General features: G+C 45.9%; 1 protein-coding gene across 1 annotated transcript in view; it reads left to right on the plus strand.

Moving 5' to 3' along the window:
• bloc1s1 (biogenesis of lysosomal organelles complex-1, subunit 1) overlaps positions 1–22,736 on the plus strand; it is an 80,531-nt gene that overhangs the window by 53,518 nt on the left and 4,277 nt on the right. The window contains exon 3 of the mRNA XM_069905840.1: positions 14,678–14,810. Coding sequence (XP_069761941.1) covers positions 14,678–14,810 — 133 coding nt within the window. The remainder of the gene's footprint in view (positions 1–14,677; positions 14,811–22,736) is intronic.

Below are 22,736 nucleotides of genomic sequence, written 5' to 3' on the forward strand. Positions count from 1 at the left end.
CCATGTTGAGGAACTTGGGGGGGCATCCGAGGCGCTCTAGTATTTGCCAAAGCCCTTTCCTGCTCACGGTGTCAAAGGCTTTGCAGACGATGCTGTTTTAGTTGCCCATTCAGAGCCAGCTCTCCAGCGCATGACATCCTGTTTTGCGGAAACTGCCAATATGTTTGGCTTGGAAGTCAGCCTGAAGAAAACTGAGGTCCTCCATCAGCCAGCTCCCCACCATGACTACCAGCCCCCCCACATCTCCATCGGGCACACAGAACTCAAAACGGTCAACCAGTTTACCTACCTCGGCTGCACCATTTCATCTGATGCAAGGATCGACAAAGAGATAGACAACAGACTCGCCAAGGCAAATAGCGCCTTTGGAAGACTACACAAAAGAGTCTGGAAAAGCAACCACCTGAAGAAACACACAAAGATCAGCATGTAGAGAGCCGTTGTCATACCCACGCTCCTGTTCGGCTCCGAATCATGGGTCCTCTACCGGCATAACCTACGGCTCGTAGAATGCTTCCATCAGTGCTGTCTCCGCTCCATCCTCAACATTCATTGGAATGACTTCATCACCAACATCGAAGTACTCGAGCTGGCAGAGTCCGCAAGCATCGAATCCATGCTGCTGAAGACCCAACTGCGCTGGGTGGGTCACGTCTCCAGAATGGAGGACCATCGCCTTCCCAAGATCGTGTTCTATGGCGAGCTCTCCACTGGCCACTGAGACAGAGGTGCACCAAAGAAGAAGTACAAGGACTGCTTAAAGAAATCTCTTGGTGCCTGCCCCATTGACCACCGCCAGTGGGCTGATCTCGCCTCCAACCGTGCATCTTGGTGCTGCACAGTTCGGCGGGCAGCAACCTCCTTTGAAGAAGACCGCAGAGCCCACCTCACTGACAAAAGACAAAGGAGGAAAAACCCAACACCCAACCCCAACCCACCAATTTTCCCTTGCAACCGCTGCAACTGTGCCTGCCTGTCCCGCATCGGACTCGTCAGTCACCAACGAGCCTGCAGCAGACGTGGACATACCCCTCCATAAATCTTCGTCCGCGAAGCTAAGCCAAAGAAAGAAAGGACTAGGTAATAAACATGGTCAGATGTCAGACCTCTTAGTGAGTGAGCATTTCAGAGACGGTGACCATAACTCTTGGACATTTAGCTTTGACCTTGGACAAGGATAGGAGCAGTCCATATAAGGGCACACCAATTACAATGGTATTGGGCAGGAACTTGAGAGAGTAAATTGGGAGCAGATGTTCTTGGGGAAATGCTCAGCAAAAATATGGAGGATGTTTAGGGATTTCTTGTATGGGGTTCTGTGTGGATTTATCCCACTGAGGTAGGGAAAGGATGGTGGGGAAAGGAGCCATGGTTAACGAAAGAGTTGGGACAGTCAAGAGGAAGAAATCACCATACGTAAGGTTTAGGAAGCAAAAATAAGGCAGGGCTATTGAGAATTGTATGGAAGCCAGGAAGGGACTAAGCAGAGCTGGACTATGACTTAAGAAGGCATTCTGCATGTACATGAAGAACAGGAGCATGACTGGAGTGAGGGTAGGGCCACTCAAGGATAAAGGTGGGAGCATGTGCCTGGAGGCACAGGAGGTAGGGGAGGTCCTCAATGAATATTTTGCTTCAGTGCTCACAAGGTAGAGGAACCTTGATCAATATGAAGTCAGCGTCAGACCTTTGTGTCTTCTGCACACTTCCGGTTAAGCATGTCCCCTGGTGCATGTGGGTGTTAAGAAAGAGGTAGTGTTGGAGATTCCAAAAAAACATTTGGACAGATAAGTCACCAGAGCCAAGCAGGATATACCCCAAGTTACTACAGGAAGTGAGGGAAGACCAAGATGGGGCATTGACAATGTGTCATTCCACCCACCACCATAGGAAAGGTACTGCAGGATTGCAGTAAGACAAATGTAATTCAGTTGTTCAAGAAAGGCAAGACAAGAATCCTAGGAAGTTAGTGCTGCATCAGTGGTCATCAAATGATTAGAGAGGATTCTTGGGGATGCGCTCGATTAAAGCTCTGGTGAGATCACATTTGGGACATTGCGTTCAGTTCTGGTCAAATCGTTACAGAAAAGATGTGGAAGCTTTAGAGAGGGTGCAGAGGAAATTTGCCAGGTTATTGCCAAGATGAGACCATTTCTTTTGAGAAAAGTTGTGTTATGGGCCCAGAGGACCCCAAAACCCAGCACCAATAGAAATTCACCAAGACAAATGGTTACTTAAACAAAAGTTGCTTTTAATTATCTTTTAAATATGAAAAGAGGATCAAACTTTAACTTATTGCTATTAACTTTACTTAACTTAACCCCCTTCTAATTCTAAGCGCACACGTATGTAATGTGTGTGTGCAAGTTCAGAAAAGTTCTTTAATTTACAGTCCAATCTCACTTCTCACTCTTCCAAGTTCACTGGTATCAAGCAATTCTTATACTGTGCACAGAATTTAACAATTATGAATTTCGCCAGGCTTTGGTGCTTGAAAGATAAATGGTTACTGCTCAGGAGGGTTCTTGTCAGTTTTCAGAGAGAGATTTGTTGCTCTTTGGGCACAAACTGATTCCTTCTGATCAGCCACTTCAGTGTCTTGCCGAATAAACCTGCCCCATCAGGGTTTTCCAGATGATGACCTCTTTCTTTCAGGTCACCACAGAGTTCCTTTTCTGTTTCCCTTATTTCAAGTGAAACATTATACAGCCAGCCATCTCCTCTTATATAGACCACAAGGGCTTTGAACAGGCTGAACTAAGAACTCACAACCAGTCTTCAAAATGGGGTTTTTCCACAAGCTTGCCGGCTTTTCATGTTCCAGACCCAGCTGCTGCTGAACTCTCTCTCTCTCTCTCTCTCTCTCTCTCTCTCTCTCTCTCAGAGAAAACCACATGACCTTCTTAGAACAGCAAACTGCATGCAGACAGACTGCGGCACCAGACCCAATCTTCCGAGTCTGTTCATCTGTTGCTTTCCAAAACAATAATCCATTACTCCACAGCATGTCTAATTAACACCTACTTGTGAAGTCTCTATAGGCATTCTTCAAAGTTTTTGCAAAGGTACTCGGAGCCAGGACTGTCTGGCTTGAGCAGTGCTCTGACATTTTAAATGAGATCTGTGTTGTGAAGTGTTTGTTTGTGACCTACACTAAAAATCCTGCCACAATTTGTCTCCTTTAAAACATATCTTTATACAATATAAAATATAACGTAATCTGTCACAGTTGGAGCGACAGAGAATGAGAGTTGATTTAATAGGTGTGTATAAGATGATAAGGGGCTTGGATAGGGTGGAGAGCCAGCACCTTTTCCCTAGTGCGACAATAGCAAATACCAGAGCACATCTGCTTAAGACGAATTGAGAAAAGTTTAGGGGAGATGTCAGAGGAAGACTTTTCACACAGATAGTGGTGGGTACTGTGGCAGAAAATAGAAAAATATTTTTGGGAGATAAATTGGGAAAAGTTAGAGTAGGTTACATACAAACACTTTAAAACAGATCTTATTTGAAATACTGGAGAATTCCTATCCAGGGTGACTTTACACAGAAACTTTGAAGAATGCCTATGGAGACTTCACAAGTAGGGGTTAATTGGACTGATGTTGTGGAATAAATGAACTATTGTCTTCAAAGCAACAGCAGAGACATGATGGCTTTTCACAAGAGTGCTCAGAGAGGTCACTGATAGGTTCTTGTTTACCTAAAAACAACAGATGAACTAGAAGACTGACTCCTATTGTTTGATGGAGAAGGTCAGGTGGTTTTTGCAAGCAGAGGGAAAAAGAAGTCTCTGACTGAGGGTCTGTGTGTGTCTGAGTATGTGGGTGGGTGTGTGTAGGTGTGTGAGAGAGAGAGAGACCTGTGACGAGCAGCAGAAGTTTGCTGGAACTGAAATAGAAGCTCCAGAGTGGAAAATGGCTAGAAGACTGGCTGCCTAATGTTTCACTTGGAATAAGAGAAACTGAAAGGAACTCTGTGGTAACCTGAAAGAAAGAGGTTATCATCTGGAGAACCCTGATAGGGCAAGTGTCATCAGCAAGACACTGAGGGAAATACCTCAGTTGTTGATGTCCTGGAACAACACATCGCTCTTTACAAAACCTGCAAGAACCTTCCTGAGCAGTAACCATTTCCCTTTCAAGCACCAAAGCCTGGTGAACTTTATACATGTTAAATTCTGTGCCCAGTATAAGAATTGCCTGCAACCATTGAACTTGGAGGAATGAGAAATGAGATTGGACTGTGAATCAAAGAACTTTTCTGAACTTACACAGACATTACATGCACGTGCGCTTAGAATTAGAAGGGGGTTAAGTTAGGTTAGTTAAGTCAATAGTGATAAGTTAAAGTATGATTCTATTTACATGTTTAAAGGTCATTATAAGCAACGTTTGTTTAAGTCATCATTTGTCTTGGTGAATATCTATTGCTGCTGGGTTTTGGGGTCCTTTGGGCTGGTAACAGTACCTGGAGGCTGGTACAATGGGAACATTCGAAAGACTCTTAGATGGACACATAGATGTAAAAAAAAAATAGGTGATGTGTGTGAGGTAGGGCAGGTTGAGATTGTTGTGCAGGTCACATTGGTCGGCACAACAATGTTCTATGAGTACTAGAGTTTAGTTTTTTTTTGGCAGATGGTCTGTGACTGAACTGATGCAGATTTTGAAAGAACGTGGAATATTAGGAGAGTCCAGTTGAATTACTGTAATCAAGGAAATAATTGGCATCCAAATCAACTGTATTCTTCACAGTTGTGTGTTGATCCTTTATATTTGAAAAATGTGTGAGTGCTGCCAGAACACTAGGCTTTAATGTTGTGAAATCATGTTAGCAATCTTGGTTCTTGTGACAAACATCTGGTTTGGACATTACAGAAAATTTGGTTAAAGCAGGCATGGGAATCGAGTATGTCAAGCTGTCCCACCACCATCAAGCAGTGCAGACAGTGGTGCTTATTACATATAATTTCACAGAAATCTGGAATGAGATGAAATACAGAACCATTTTCATTCTCTGTGTGTCTGACCTTTCTCATCTGAAAGTACTGACTGTTTCTGGGGCACAGACATTCGGCCATCTCTCTTGAGGAATTTTGCCATGCAAACTTGGGGTCCAGAAGCTACTCATCTCCCTCTTGGACGAGCACACTTTCTAGCAGGATGCTAATTAGAAGCAAGGACCATAAATAGTTCTCTTTCTACATCACTTCTGCTTCAAAGAGTATTTAGGATTGGCTATTCTGCCACTTTGTGAGCCTTGCATCCCTTCCTTGCGACTTCAGTACTAGAGCCCAGCCTTTCCTTTCCAAGTTCTTCAATGTCTCTTTTGTGTTCCAGTGGCTAAAACTGGGTGTAGCGTAACGGGTGTGTTGTCACCTGAGAATACAGATTTGGCAACATCGGTCAGCATTGTATTTACTTTGTTAATTGCCATTTTGCAATCACGGTATTTATTATTTTTATTAATTTCCAGGATCTCTCAATTGCTTACAGCCAGACAAAGTAAGAGCAGGAGTAGGCAACTTAGGGCTTCAAGGCTGCTCCACCATTTAATAAGAACATGGCTGGCCTGATTGTAGCCTCCTCTGGACTGCTGAAGAAAATGTGAGACTTCAGAAAAGTGCATTGGCAGCTTGTCTGGGACAGTGGAAGATATTTAGGACTCAGAGTAAGGGAGACTTCTAAGGCTGAGACATAATTTCCAGTCTATGGAATTCTCTTCAAAGTGGTGATTAAGGTGGAACTTCACCATTCAAAATTTAAATAGGGATGTGGAAATAGAGTGGGAATAGACTGATTAAGGCTGCCTGCTTGCATACAAACATTGACATAGATTAATTTTACCAGATGGCTGTTGCTTCATTGCAACTTTTAAGTAGTTCAACAGCATTAATTATGTAAGACTGCTAATTTTATTCTAGTAATTTTATTTTGCCCACCTAAATATTGTCAGAAAGAAAGACTTGCATTGTTCAACATCTTTCATTGGATTAGGGAGTTGTAAAATACCATTCAGCCAATGAAGGACTTCTATAATTTCATAGGAAATATGACAACCGATTTATACATTGCATGATCCCACAAGCAGGTCTGTTTATTTTCATGTGTACCAGCAAGTCCACCCACACAAAAGTACAGCAAACAAAACTAGACCGAGTACAGAGTTGCAGAGAGCAATCAGTTAGAAAGGAGAAGAAAAATGTTATTTTACTAATGTGAGGTTCGTTCAAGAGCCTGATATCAGTGGGGGAAAAACTGTCCTTGAATCTGCTGGTACATGATTTTGCATTCATGAAATTTCTTCCTGAAGGAAGGAGGGTGAAGAAAGTGGCTGGGGTGGGATGAGTATTATGTTGGCTACTTTTCCAAGGAAGTAGTAGTTATACTTGGAATCAAATGAGGAGAAGGGGAGGTGGTAATGTGTGATTATTTTGGCTGCGTTCATTACTCTCTGTAATTTCTTCTGGTCCTTGGCGGAGCAGTTCCCGTACCTTGCACCCTGACAGAAGGCTTTCAATGGGGCATCTGTAAAAGTTGTTGAAGGACACAGGACATGCCAAAGTATCTCAGGTTTCTGAGGAAGAAGCAGTGATAGTCTGCTTTCTTAGCCATTGCATCGATGTGGTTGAAATAGGACTGGTCGGTGGAGATGTTAATACAACCATGCCATTGATGCAGACCAGTGAGTAAGCTCCACCTCAATTTCGGAAAAGACCAAATAATCCAGTGGTTCTCAACCTTTTTCTCCACTCACAGACCCCTTTAAGTAATCCCTATGCCATCGGTGCTCTGTGATTAGTAAGGGATTGCTTAAGGTGGGTGGGAAGGGAAGGTTAACAATCACTGGTCCAGACCCAATTGTTACTGAAATACTTTGCTTGAGAAAAATTGTCATTGGCTCATTTCCTTTGGAGTTCTGAAACCGTGCACATAATGAGTCAATTAGGGACAATTAAAACAGTGGTTTTCAAACTTTTTCTTTCCACTCACATACCACCTTAAGCAATCCCTTACTAACCGATGGCATAGGGATTACTTAAAGTAGGATGAGAGTGGAAAGAAAAAGGTTGAGAACCACTGTAGTAATTTGTTTTAATAGTAATGGTTGAGGGACAAATATTTGCCCCTCAACTAGAAAAACTACCTGACACCTCTTCAGTGTCGTACATTTTCATCTTTTATCTCAAACTGAGAGAGCAGATAATCCTTGCTTTAATATTTCATCCAAGCACAAATCAGGAGTTTAATCCAACAATATTGGAACAATTTTTATATTGATTTTCATGCCATTAAACTCCTTCCATTTTGGTGATGCTCTTCTGTTTCTAACCCACCAGGAAATTTACATACCTCCTTATGTACCTTCTTCCCTGTGAGAGACTAAAACAAGTCCAGTTTAGATTAATCTTATCCTCTTTAAATGCCACCTTCTTGCATCACAATGTACCGCGATTTTTGAAAATCTAAACATCCTTTCAAACACTCAACTGCCTGGCCATATTTCTAATCTATGTCTGCAAAAATAGTCATGTGTAGTCTTGACACCTTTTAAGGTCTTGCTCTCTATTTAAATTCAAATTCTTCAAACTCCCTCAGGAAGACTGTCATCCATTTATTTCTGCATTAATGATGAGGGTTTCTAACCATAGATGGCATTCTCCTCACCTACCTTTTATTTTCTTCTTCCTCTTGTTTTCTCCACTTTCATCACCTTCCATGGCCAAAGTGAATGAGCAGGATTGTGCTGGGTGCTGAACTTGATGTGGAGGATTGAATGACAAAATTCTTTCTCCACTCTATTCTGTTTCCACAGTGATGAAACTTTACATCCTTCAGTCTTCACAGAATATTATTGCGAGCTCAGAAATAGAAACAGCAACTGCTGCCAATCCTCAGCAGGTAATAGAAACGGTTAATGTTTCAAGACGTTTCATCAGAATCCACTGGATAGTGACCTGAGATGTTAACACTGTTTCTCTCCCCACGGGTGCTTCCCAATCTATTGAGTATTTCCAGTTTCTCTGGTTTTATTTTGGTTTTCCAACATCAACAGTATTTTATTTTTGTATGTTTGAATGATAGCTTTTCATTATCTAAATTTTGCTAGTCTGTTTAAGATGACTGACCTTGCTTTGAGTCAAGTCAAGCACTCCAACATTCTGCTAATTGAAAAATACAGCTCCTCTCCTCTGTAATTGATTATTTTGGTATCATGCAAACTGGCTACCAAGTAAATTCTGGGCTCTTTTCTAAAAGGGACATTTCTGTGGCCATTAAACACAATGGCTCAGTGCTGTGATTGCATTCCAGAGAAGGCCTCTCTGTAACATCAGCAAAGAAACTGTTTTGCATCAGCAATGCTATCACTTGTTTGAGGATGTAATGGAACAATTGATTCAACTTTTTACCACAAAGCTCTTTGCAAATCCTGGCAGAAGCATTTTCTTCCATTATTGGAATTTAATCTTGGAGCATTTCCATCATGTTATCATAATTTAATCACATGTATGAAGCAATGTATAAGAGGGAGTTTAGAAAGGTGTTTCTGTTTCCTGAACCCAGTGTAGAGCAACCTTTATTGCTCTCAAATCGGTGCTGGAATTCAATTCTGTTCCCTTCTCAGACTGGTTGTTGTTTCTCAGGATGAACAGCCTTATGATAATCCCTCTTAGTGTGATCAGAAAAGGTGAACGTCTTTTAAATATTTGTTGTGTCAATATCTCTGCACTCTTTCAAGACAAACTTGGTCACTGGGGTCTACTTATAAAATTTAGCTGAGTCATTGATCACAACAAAAGAACACAAAAAAATTAAAATCAGCCTGCATTTTTTCCTGCTGATATGTGCCATATGTCTTGGTGACAAAGACTGACCTTGAACTCATGGGGCAGTCCATCTGGAGCATGATGGCTTTTGACCATGACTTTCTCTGACTTGGACTTTGATGTTCTCGAAATAAATTTATGCATTGTCTTGGTTTTGTTAATTTCTACTGCACACTGATGGGACAAGATGAGTCAACTAAGGCCTCTAGATTTACTTCAATTTCTTTCACTGTTATTTCAGTGCCCATCAGCACTTTTCTAAGTTTTAGACTTTAAACTTGTGAAGGATTAAGTATTTTCAATTCATTTTTTTTAGATCTATTCTAATTTCTTTTTTTAAACTTTATTTAAGATTTTATAACATGAATAAAATAGAAAGTTACAGTAAAAAGATTAAACATAAGATGATAAAAATTACAATATTACATCGGCAGACTAAATAAACTAAACCCACCCCCAAATTAATACACAACATTAATGACCTAGCTTAAAGTTAGTCTAACCCCCCCAAAATAAAGAGTGAAGAGTTAATAAAATGAACAATAATTATATTAAAAAAAATTATCAATACTAAAATATCAAACTTAAAAACATATTTAAATCAAACTTAAATGCATATATTTAGCAAACGGAGTCTACTTCAACCTATAAAAAGACATCCTAATCCTGAATTGAAAAAGATATCCTTTCCATCGTCAAACAGAACTTCATCTCCAAATGCCACCTATCTAAAGTTAATATATTTCTATCTTTCCAAGTAAGAGCTATACATTTCTTGGCCACAGCTAAAGCTAAATAGATAAAAGAAATCTGATAATCTTGTAGGCCCAAATCAATTAATGATTGCATATTCCCTAATAAGATCTATTCTAATTTCTATGGCCATTTTTCATTTGGTATCATCAGAAACTATTGATCAGTTTGGACCCAATTTAAGTGATTTATATAAATTTAGAAATATTTGTGGTTCTATCATAAATATCCCTTCCTCACTTGACGTAACTTCACTGGCCAGTGCTTGTCTGTCAAATTTTGCATTTGGTCATTATTTGTAGACTGTTTGCCTTCCCTCTGTCCTTTCGTTTCGTTACAAGTTGTGATGAGAGCAGGATAGGAGGCCTACACTTTTCTATATGATTAGATAGACTAATTGTTACCCCTTTCCCCTCAAACCAGTTTCTTATTTACTGGATGCATAGAGCTTTGAACTTGGCTAATAATGTATTGTTTGCAACTTTAACTTTGGGAAATCTATGTAATAGTTTAGGATTTCCACTATCCATTTGAAGTGCCATCTCTTTAAAGAAGACAAGGAGATTAGTAAGGCAAGATGATTGCCTTCTGAAGTCAACGTCGCTGTTTAATTTTTTTCCCTCAACTGTTGTAATTTTATATATAAAATTCAAAACTACTTAAATTTCAGTTGCCTTGTTTTTTTTTCTTTCACTTTTTTAGATTTTCTCATCTTTGTCAGTGCCTTACAAATCCCCTCCCCGGGCTTTCTTAGCACTTTTACAAATGCCAAATATTCCTGGGCTTTGCAGCCTTTTTCTGTTGTGGAAAATTGTTGGTTCACTAGATTGCATGCTCTATTTCATTGGTTGTTTAGTCATTTAGGAAATTTATTGGCAAATTTTGTGAAGGGGCCATGTGGTTGAATATTCGACTTTATGACGCAGGTTAACCAAAGCTTTTTGATTGCACTTAAAGTATTGTGTCTGGTGTATGTCCGGGAGCCTTTGACAATTGTGATTAAAATGTGAAGAGCCCACTCATCAGTCCATATGCCTTCCAGCTCCTCAATTGCTGTCTGAGTTCACTCAAGTCAAGTTCACAAGCTGACATTATGAAAAAATTGTGCCTCTGGCACTGAGCTAATCATGTCCCATGGTACAGCTGCTTGCTGATTTGACCAGGGTAGATGCCACTGCTTCAGGGTTTCGACAATAGTACATTGGGAAATGAGTGGCAGTTCTTACATTTTCACCTACATAAGAAGTAGTTTGCATTTTAATAAAAGGCAGAAATAGAAAATAGTTTATTTTCTGCCAGCTTCCTAAAATATAATTTGAGAGTTGATATTTAGAAGGGGTGGGGGTGGGGGAAAAGGTAGCGGAGGAGGGTGTGTGAGAGTTGGTGGATCCCAAAAATAAGAAAATAAATCTGTAAGAAAAAAGCAAAATCATGAGTATTCCTTCCACAGAATGTGTGGAAGGAATTGGGAAAAATGGGTATTTATAATATCCAGTGTGAGCATGGGAATTATAAATGCCAGTGTTGATGCTTTTCCTGGAATGGACTCTACTTTATTTCTTGCTTCCTCTTCTTAACAGACTGACTCATGCTGTGGCCCATTTCCCCATGCACAAATCATTCCACATGCAGGAACCTTGGCACCAGGTTCTAGCCAGCAATTTGACTCTCAGGGGCAGGAGATGTCACAGCAGAAAAGTATGCCCCAAATAATTGTGTGCAATCTGCAGTTTAAGGCTGTTAATCTGGAATGACAGATTTTCAGCTGTTTCTTATTGCGCATGGCCATTTTTTTGTTGTTATTGCTTGGACTTTATTATGGAGATGAGTTGTTTGTTGCTGGATTAGGATTTGTTGGCAAAATTTTATCTCCCCTCCCCTGACCCCCAACACTAATAAAAGCCACTTGACTTCAAATAAAAGTGGCTTCCTAGGGCTTATGAATGCTGTGTGTTCCTTTGTTTCTTTCTTTGACTTGACTTCGCGGACAAAGATTTATGGAGGGGTATGTTCACGTCTGCTGCAGGCTCGTTGGTGACTGACAAGTCCGATGCGGGACAGGCAGGCACGGTTGCAAGGGAAAATTGGTTGGTTGGGGTTGGGTGTTGGGTTTTTCCTCCTTTGTCTTTTGTCAGTGAGGTGGGCTCTGCGGTCTTCTTCAAAGGAGGTTACTGCCCGTCAAACTGTAGTCTCTATGTAGTCTCTGCACTTCTCTCACTGGCCTCTCAAGCACCTGTGATTTGAATTGATCCATCATAGGTCCTTATTTACCACCATATTTACCACAGACGTGTAGTGGAAAGTGTGCTGACCGGCTGCATTATGGTCTAGTATGGGGGAACACCAATACACCTGAGCGGAAAGGCTAATGGACACAGCCCAGAACATCACAGGCAAAACTCTTCCCCACCATGAAGAACATCTTCAGGGAGCACTGCCGTCAGAGGGCGGCAGCAATCATCAAGGATCCACACCAGCACACGCTCTGTTCTCGCTGCTATCATCAGGAAAGAGGTGTAGGGGCCACAAGACTTGCACTACCAGGTTCAGGAACAGCTGTTATCCCTCCACCATCAGACTCCTCAACGACACACTCAATCAGGAACTCACTTAAGGACACTTACTTTTGCACTTTATTGATTCCCCCCCCCCCCCTCTCTGTATTGCACAGTCAGTTTGTTTACAGTTCTTTATTTGTTTACATGTATTTGTTGTGTACAGTTTTTTGCACGACCAACAAGTGGTAATTCTGCCTGGCCCGCTGGAAAAGGAATCTCAGGGTTGTATGTGATGTCATGTATGTTCTCTAGCCACCTTTTCATCTGCAAGGACCCAAGTTTTAGATACTCTCTCTCAGATCTTATAGTTTAAATTAAATTCCCTCTATCTTCTGATCACGTGCCTCAGCATCTCCTCCATTTTGCTTTGGGTAATTTGGGGTATTTTTTTCATGGTAAAGGTGCTGGATAAATGTAAATAGTTGCTGTTGTTGCTATTTACCTTGCATTTACATATCTTGTCCGTGAACTACTCTTTGCAGATGATGCCGCTTTAGTTGCCCATTCAGAGCCAGCTCTTCAGCGCTTGACGTCCTGCTTTGCGGAAACTGCCAAAATGTTTGGCCTGGAAGTCAGCCTGAAGAAAACTGAGGTCCTCCATCAGCCAGCTCCCCACCATGACTACCAGCCCCCCCACATCTCCATCGGGCACACAAAACTCAAAACGGTCAACCAGTTTACCTATCTCGGCTGCACCATTTCATCAGATGCAAGGATCGACAATGAGATAGACAACAGACTCGCCAAGGCAAATAGCGCCTTTGGAAGACTACACAAAAGAGTCTGGAAAAACAACCAACTGAAAAACCTCACAAAGATAAGCGTATACAGAGCCGTTGTCATACCCACACTCCTGTTCGGCTCCGAATCATGGGTCCTCTACCGGCACCACCTACGGCTCCTAGAACGCTTCCACCAGCGTTGTCTCCGCTCCATCCTCAACATCCATTGGAGCGCTCACACCCCTAACGTCGAGGTACTCGAGATGGCAGAGGTCGACAGCATCGAGTCCACGCTGCTGAAGATCCAGCTGCGCTGGATGGGTCACGTCTCCAGAATGGAGGACCATCGCCTTCCCAAGATCGTATTATATGGCGAGCTCTCCACTGGCCACCGTGACAGAGGTGCACCAAAGAAAAGGTACAAGGACTGCCTAAAGAAATCTCTTGGTGCCTGCCACATTGACCACCGCCAGTGGGCTGATAACGCCTCAAACCGTGCATCTTGGCGCCTCACAGTTTGGCGGGCAGCAGCCTCCTTTGAAGAAGACCGCAGAGCCCACCTCACTGACAAAAGGCAAAGGAGGAAAAACCCAACACCCAACCCCAACCAACCAATTTTCCCTTGCAACCGCTGCAATCGTGTCTGCCTGTCCCGCATCGGACTGGTCAGCCACAAACGAGCCTGCAGCTGACGTGGACTTTTTACCCCCTCCATAAATCTTCGTCCGCGAAGCCAAGCCAAAGAAGAAAGACATATCTGCAGCACTGGCACCATCATGTAACCTGTTGGGCATAATTTTTAATCCCAATAATTGGATCATTATCTTTGTGCCTGTCAACCCAAATATGTGAAAAATATAGCTTAATAAAAACTGTAGGCACAAGAGATTTGAAATCAAAACTGAGAATGCTGGAAATACTCAGCAGGTCAGGGCGAATTTGTGGAAAGAGAAACAATTAACGCTTTAGATCAATAGTCTTAGTCAAAGCTAATCTTCTGATGGACATTCAGTAGCCTGAAGCCTTAATTCTGTTTCTCTCTGCAAATGAAGCCTGAGAACTTCCAGCATTCTCTGCTTTTAATATGAAAACCATACGCTTCACCCTGTACAGTACAGAAAAGCTGTATGGTTAGTTGTTCACAAGCAGGCAAGAGCTGGTGCCAGAGGTCCCTGTGCTTCTGGAGGCACAGGTATGTACCACATCTTGAAGGGATTCTCTGCTTCTCACGCAGCAGAAACGCCATCCTTTCATGTTTACAGCTTTCACTCTAATGTTGGCAGTGGTGCCAAATCCGTAAAAGGGATTAAATCTTCCCAATAAAAGCAGCAAAGTCCGGTGAACTTATTTAAAGGCAGGGTTTCGGCTTTTGAGTATTTTTGGTGATGTATGTTAAGGCCCAGTCGTGCCTTTGAAAATGCATGTAACAGAACGTCTTGAATGAATGCAGTTTGTTATTACGGCATGGAAATGGGAATTGTAACCTGTTTTCGATGAGAATGTATTTTTTTGTTGGTGGTGGTCTATAATGTGGAGCAGTTTTTCTTTAGCTGTTCATTGGCTGTTGTATGGCACTGCAAGGTTTACATATATAGTCACCCTTAGACTAATTACTTGAGCCAGCACAATCTGTTGGTGCCCCTGTGATACTGGCCCAATAATGATGAAGGAAAAGCCACTCTACTTTCAGGAGAACGTACAGACCTTGACAGGAGGTGGCACAGGATGAAGTTTCCTGCTGAAAACTCCCAATGATTTTGTGAGCAACCGTGTGGCACTTCCTGACTGATGTTTTGCTGTCTGCTTTTCAGAGTGGCCCAGGCCTACATGAATCAACGGAAACTGGACAATGAGGTAAAAACTCTGCAGATCCAGGCAGCCCAGTTTGCTAAGCAGACGCAACAGTGGCTTGGTATGGTGGACAACTTCAACCAGGCACTGAAGGTAAATTCCAACCATAGAAGAAACTGATCTGCATTGAAATATCACAAAACCTGTTTATATTTTGATTGTTGTTTTAAACAGACTTGACATCTTGCGTAATACTTTTTCTTTTCATTGCCATGGTTTGTTTTACTGTCCTGAAACAAAAATATATATCATGGAAACGTACAGCGCAGAAATGGCCCATTCTGGCCCAGCTCATCTCTTCTAACTGTGATGCTGTCTACACTCATCCCATCTACCTGTATTCCTCTACACCAATCTCTCCTTATAACTAGATACTTCCATTTCAGGTAACGTCCTGGTGAATCTCTTCTGCACTCTCTCAATTGCTGCTACACCCTTCCTGTAATATGTCTAGAACACTACACAGTACTTGAAGCAATATTTTGTACAGCTGCAACATGATGTCCCAAATCTTACACTCAATGCAGTAGTACTACGAAGGGAAACATACCCGTCACACCCCTGTTCAAGTGCGTCCTCTCTTTTAGCGAGCTATGGACATGCATTCCAAGGTCCCTTGTACGTAAACACTCCTGAGGCCCCTGCCATTTACTCGATACGTCTTCCCAACGTATCACTACACACTTATCTGGATTAAATTCCAAAACTGGTTGCACAATCACCTCCTCTCCCCTCCTCAACCCCCACACACACACTCTCACACACACACTCTCATACACACACTCTCACACACACTCTCTCTCACACACACTGTCTCACACACACTCTCTCACACACACACTCACTCTCACACACTCACTCTCTCACACACACTCTCACACACACACTCTCACACACACACTCTCACACACGCGCCCTCACTCGCGCGCCCTCACTCGCGCGCCCTCACTCGCGCGCCCTCAATCGCGCGCCCTCACTCGCGCGCCCTCACTCGCGCGCTCTCACTCGCGCGCCCTCACTCGCGCGCCCTCACTCGCGCGCCCTCACTCGCGCGCCCTCACTCGCGCGCCCTCACTCGCGCGCCCTCACTCGCGCGCCCTCACTCGCGCGCCCTCACTCGCGCGCCCTCACTCGCGCGCCCTCACTCGCGCGCCCTCACTCGCGCGCCCTCACTCGCGCGCCCTCACGCCCGCGCCCTCACGCCCGCGCCCTCACGCCCGCGCCCTCACGCCCGCGCCCTCACGCCCGCGCCCTCACGCCCGCGCCCTCACGCCCGCGCCCTCACGCCCGCGCCCTCACGCCCGCGCCCTCACGCCCGCGCCCTCACGCCCGCGCCCTCACGCCCGCGCCCTCACGCCCGCGCCCTCACGCCCGCGCCCTCACGCCCGCGCCCTCACGCCCGCGCCCTCACGCCCGCGCCCTCACGCCCGCGCCCTCACGCCCGCGCCCTCACGCCCGCGCCCTCACGCCCGCGCCCTCACGCCCGCGCCCTCACGCCCGCGCCCTCACGCCCGCGCCCTCACGCCCGCGCCCTCACGCCCGCGCCCTCACGCCCGCGCCCTCACGCCCGCGCCCTCACGCCCGCGCCCTCACGCCCGCGCCCTCACGCCCGCGCCCTCACGCCCGCGCCCTCACGCCCGCGCCCTCACGCCCGCGCCCTCACGCCCGCGCCCTCACGCCCGCGCCCTCACGCCCGCGCCCTCACGCCCGCGCCCTCACGCCCGCGCCCTCACGCCCGCGCCCTCACGCCCGCGCCCTCACGCCCGCGCCCTCACGCCCGCGCCCTCACGCCCGCGCCCTCACGCCCGCGCCCTCACGCCCGCGCCCTCACGCCCGCGCCCTCACGCCCGCGCCCTCACGCCCGCGCCCTCACGCCCGCGCCCTCACGCCCGCGCCCTCACGCCCGCGCCCTCACGCCCGCGCCCTCACGCCCGCGCCCTCACGCCCGCGCCCTCACGCCCGCGCCCTCACGCCCGCGCCCTCACGCCCGCGCCCTCACGCCCGCGCCCTCACGCCCGCGCCCTCACGCCCGCGCCCTCACGCCCGCGCCCTCACGCCCGCGCCCTCACGCCCGCGCCCTCACGCCCGCGCCCTCACGCCCGCGCCCTCACGCCCGCGCCCTCACGCCCGCGCCCTCACGCCCGCGCCCTCACGCCCGCGCCCTCACGCCCGCGCCCTCACGCCCGCGCCCTCACGCCCGCGCCCTCACGCCCGCGCCCTCACGCCCGCGCCCTCACGCCCGCGCCCTCACGCCCGCGCCCTCACGCCCGCGCCCTCACGCCCGCGCCCTCACGCCCGCGCCCTCACGCCCGCGGCCCTCACGCCCGCGCCCTCACGCCCGCGCCCTCACGCCCGCGCCCTCACGCCCGCGCCCTCACGCCCGCGCCCTCACGCCCGCGCCCTCACGCCCGCGCCCTCACGCCCGCGCCCTCACGCCCGCGCCCTCACGCCCGCGCCCTCACGCCCGCGCCCTCACGCCCGCGCCCTCACGCCCGCGCCCTCACGCCCGCGCCCTCACGCCCGCGCCCTCACGCCCGCGCCCTCACGCCCGCGCCCTCACGCCCGCGCCCTCACGCCCGCGCCCTCACGCCCGCGCCCTCACGCCCGCGCCCTCACGCGCGCCGCTCCTCACACGCGCGCGCCCGCTCCCTCACACGCGCGCGCCCGCTCCCTCACACGCGCGCGCCCGCTCCCTCACACGCGCGCGCCCGCTCCCTCACACGCGCGCGCCCGCTCCCTCACACGCGCGCGCCCGCTCCCTCACACGCGCGCGCCCGCTCCCTCACACGCGCGCGCCCGCTCCCTCACACGCGCGCGCCCGCTCCCTCACACGCGCGCGCCCGCTCCCTCACACGCGCGCGCCCGCTCCCTCACACGCGCGCGCCCGCTCCCTCACACGCGCGCGCCCCGCTCCCTCACACGCGCGCGCCCGCTCCCTCACACGCGCGCGCCCGCTCCCTCACACGCGCGCGCCCGCTCCCTCACACGCGCGCGCCCGCTCCCTCACACGCGCGCGCCCGCTCCCTCACACGCGCGCGCCCGCTCCCTCACACGCGCGCGCCCGCTCCCTCACAACGCGCGCGCCCGCTCCCTCACACGCGCGCAGCCCGCTCCCTCACACGCGCGCTAGCCCGCTCCCTCACACGCGCGCGCCCGCTCCCTCACACACACGCGCGCCCGCTCCCTAGCTCCCTCACACACACGCGCGCCCGCTCCCTCACACACACTCACACTCTCAAAATTTAAAAGGCAAGCTTTCATCAAATTCAGTTTAAAATAACTGGGACAATTTTTTTCCTAACAGGAAAATTTCAGTTTCAATGTAACCATAATGCAGAGTTAGCCTGTTGTCCATGGTCTTAAATAAAATTGCAATAGTGAGGGCTGTGAAAGAACGAGCTAGCATTTGTATCACATCTCACATCCTGAGCTTTTTGCTCAATTCGTAGTCGGTGGATATCTTTTGAAATGGTATCACTCTTGTACTTGGCTCATTGGGTTGCACACTCCACACTCGCCTAAACCATAAGTACTTTGCTAAAAGATTCCAAATACACTGGACAGAAGTTGTTAGTGTGTGACGCCTGAGTCTGACCCAGTGAACATGCTATGAACTTGGTATGCCACAATTCAGCATGCTGTGTAAACTATTTTCGTTCTTGCTATTTTCTTTGAGTGGGACGATGGGGGAGGAAGTTGGCTTAATTTACAAATTGTCTTTTTAATTGTGGGAACAGGGAATTAAGTGGATCTGATTTCTGGCATATTGACACATTCACTTTAACTATAGTGAGTAAAGAAACATTAAACCTTGAAGTAATGAGGTGCTGTATCTTTCCAACAGCTGTCCAGTCAGCAAAAGCATTATCACGGAATTACTGCAGGTTAATGACTATCACAACTGATACCCCATGTCAGTGAGTTGAATTTCCATTAATAAGTTGTCAGCTATGTTGTCAGCTTTGTCTGTGGTGGACTGAATTTTCTATCCACTGCTCTTATAATTCCTTGCCATATGGCAGTGGTTTTACTGGATGGTGGTAGCAGCTGCCAAATAAATTTATTTTCTTGATACGACTCCGAATGATTCTCCTTCCCAGATTCTCAGAGATTTTTAATGAAATCACAGCACAAAGCACAGTCTTGTGTTTTTTTTTAAAAAAGGCTGCTTGTGGGTTGCATGTGGCATGAAGTTAGATTGGAAATCTCTATGCGTGGATGATTGCATTTCTACAAAGACTATCTGAGTACAGTAAAACCTCTTATCTGGAATTCAAGCAACCGACAAAAAAATTATGGAAAATAAATAGGTTAAAAATATGGAAGTTGAAAATCGGCGCACCTCACCATTAGTTTGCCAACACGCAATCTCAAGCAACCGGAATATCCACTTACACAGCACCTACCAATACCCACAGGTGCTGGATACCAGGGGCTTTACTGTATATCGTAACCAAAGTCATCAATAAACCAAGAGATCTACCAAGAGTTGAAAACCAGATCCGTGGCATTCCGATCAGGTGCCATGCAGGAAGACCGGGTGCAACCTTCAGAAGGCCATTTCCAATGCAAAAAGACAATACTGGACTAAACTAGAGTCTAAGACGAATGCATGGCAGCTGTGGCAGGGCTGGCAACCCATCCAATAAGGGAAAACAAGGCAGTATCGTTAACTGAAAAACATCTCTTCCAGATTAGCTAAATGCTATCTATGGAAAGAGAAAATGATGCACCCTCAGAAGCCCTCACAACTTCTGGTGAACCTGTGCCTCCACTCTCTGAGGCTGGCATGAAAGGAATCTTCAGGAGGGTGAATCCTCAGAAAGCATCTGGCCCAGACGGTGAACCTAGCTTGGTCCTTAAAACTGGTGTGAACCAGCTGGCTGGAGGTTTTGTGGACATTTTCAACCTCTCACTGCTATGGTTTGAGCTCCCCATTGGCTTCAAAAGCATCTCTATCATCTCAGTGTCGAAGAAGAGCAAGGTAACCTGCCTTAACAACTATCACATGTCCACCATGATCCTCTATGTGAGATCACCTTGACCACCAGAGCATCTAAATCATGCTGTTGTTCACTGACTATAGATGGGTATTTGGGGTTTTTTTTACAGCACGGTAGAAGCCGATTCAGGCCATTTAAACCCAATTACATCCAAATTAACCCATAGCCCTGCACGTTTTAGATGGTGAGAAGAAACCAGAGGAAACCCACACAGATGTGGGGAAAACGTAAAAACTCTGTAATTTACAGACAGCGTCAGATTTGAATCTGGGTCGCTGGCACTATAACTGTGACTGTGCCACCCAACACCATCATACCAGCACATCTAATAATTAGACTCTGGGATTTGGGACTGTGTCTGCCCCTTTGGAACCGGATTTTTTTTTTCCTTATAACCAATCCCTGATCAATGTGGATCTGCAACATCCCCATCTCCTCACTGACCATCAACACAGGAGCACCTCAAAGCAGTGTGCTTAGTGCCCTGCTTGATTCCTTCTGAACTTATGATTGTGTAGCCAAGTTCAGCTCCAACACCATCTATAAATTTGCTGACAACACCACCACTGTTGACTGAATGATTCAGAATATTGAATGGAGATCAAGAATTTGGTTGGGTGGTGCCAGAAGAACAATTTTGGTCTCAACATCACCAAGACCAAGAAGCTCATTGTGGACTTCAGGAGAGGGATACCAAGGGACCACACATCTGTCTTCATTGATGAAATGGCAGTGGAGAGAGTTAGTTCCCTCAAGTCCCTGGGACTCCATGTTTTGGAGTACTTCTCCTGGAGCCAGCACATCGAAGCAACTGTGACGAAGCCACACGAATGCCCCTACTCTTTAAGAAGTTTGAGGCGATTTGACGTGTTGTCAAATGATCATACTTTGCAGGTGCATTGTGGAAAGTATGCTGACTGGTTGCAACACAGTTCGGCTTGATAACTTGAATGCCCAGGAATACAGAAGGCTGCAGAAAGTGGAAAAGCAAGCCAAGTCCATCATTAGCACTAAAATCTCATCCACGTGAGAGATTGCCCCATGATCACAGAGGATCCCCATCACCCTGGTCACAACTTCTTCAGAAATGTGAAGTCCAGCACCTCGAGGTTCAAAAGGTTTTATCCAACAGCTATCAGGCTCTTGAACCTGCCCTAATTGTAAATTTGTTTCAGACTACCAAAGATATGTTTACACTATTGAAACGTCACTTTTTTTCTTGCACCAAATGCAGCTGTGAATATTTATCCTTTGATAATTATTATTCTTTTTCTGTCTTGGCATAATGTGCTCATTTTAATATACTATTGCAGTTAGTTTATCTTGCCAAGCTGTGGCTGCAGCAAGTCAGGATTTTAGCGCATCTCTTTGTTGTACATGTGTATCTGACAATAAACTCTCACTCCTATTTTCATTTTATTATCTTGTGCAAATTATCTGGTGCATTTAAACAAGATGTTTGTTCTATGTTCTATTTGTGGGCTGTGAGATTGGAAAGGGTTAGATTGATAGTGGAATAGGTTTATATAAGGCAGCACTACATTGTGGGCCAAATGGCCTCCCCTATTGTGCACTGTTTGATTTTGGTGCACTCTGGTCACTTTCCAAAATCATTCAAATATCTCATGCCAAATGTTCTACTGAAGTGGGACAAAACAAAGTATGCTATTTGCCTCTGATCAAAGGCCCACACCTGTGGGTACGAAGGCATCGATCTCCAGAGTCCAGGCTAACTATAGATGCTTTAATTATTTTCAACTCCCCAGTTGCTACTCAAAGCAACTGCATAAACAGCCTTTATCTTTAATGTTGTTTTTGAAGCTGCTCAATCCTTGCTCAATATCGCATTTCTCAAGGTCTTTCTTTCATGGAAAATATAGCTGAATATATATTGAGGTTTTGTATTTACTTTGGAAACTTCATCTTTTCAACCTGCTGTCCTTGAATGATAAAGTCACTGAGATTCCTCTCTGCCAATCTCTCTGATTTAATAAGTGAGATTGTGGCTTCATTTACCCATCAAGCGCTAGACCATTGCAAATTTGTATTCTAAATGTTGCAGATATATCCCAAGGAGATATTCGGTTTGAGTTGAATTATTTTGTTTTTGTAAATTACACCTTTTCTCCATTTGTGAGCTAGTTGTTAAGGAAAACCGTTCTAAAGCGCACATTGAGAATGATAAATTTAATTCTCAGTTTTTAGGAAATGACAAGAATGTAAATCACATTAACTGTATGATCATGCACATGTATTTCTGCACTAGATTTAAAATGGGAAATATTCTGATAGAGTTCAGGAGAGTGTTTTTGTTCATTTTATAATCCTCTTCATTTCGCAGCTTTGAAGATCATGTTTTTGTTGCTATTTTGTGATTTTTTTTGTATTCCTCGGTTGGAAAAACTAAGCAACTAAGCATTTACTGCCTCTTTGATTGTCCTTGAATTTTGCTCTCAGCAGCATTCCGATGGTTAATCTTCAATTCCTGGAGAGTTGCTGCCCTGATTCCAAGGAGTTGTCAGGCATTCTCAAACAACCCCAGCATGGGTCAGTCAGTACTCTGGTGGAGAAAGGCAGATAATTAGATGGAGAAAAGACAAAACCTTTTAAGTTGCCACCCACCACTGAATAAACTCAGCACCATCTGCTGGCTTGCAGAGAAAAATCAATAATGCTATGATCCTTGCAAATCAGTTGATTGTAGGTATCTTGTGCTACTGGTTTAAGAGTGCTTTCCTGGAGGAGTGCTTGTTCAGGGACATGGGAGACCCTTTTGTCATTTTGTCAAAATGATGTAATATATAAGTGATGCAATAAGGGTTTTCACAGCATTTCATAACCCTTGTGCTTCCCAGATCTGCAATTATTATTCTTAAATTCTCAAGTTTTATTCCTCCAATGTTTTTTCAAAAAGTGACTTGTGGCCCTTGGGATTCGAATAACAAGGTGAATGAAACCTTCTCCCTTTTTGTAAAACGATATTTCAGTCCTTCCCCAAGCTCTGATCAATTTTCAA

Source organism: Narcine bancroftii, chromosome 12 (genome assembly GCF_036971445.1).
Source record: "Narcine bancroftii isolate sNarBan1 chromosome 12, sNarBan1.hap1, whole genome shotgun sequence".
Taxonomy (NCBI): Eukaryota; Metazoa; Chordata; class Chondrichthyes; order Torpediniformes; family Narcinidae; genus Narcine; species Narcine bancroftii.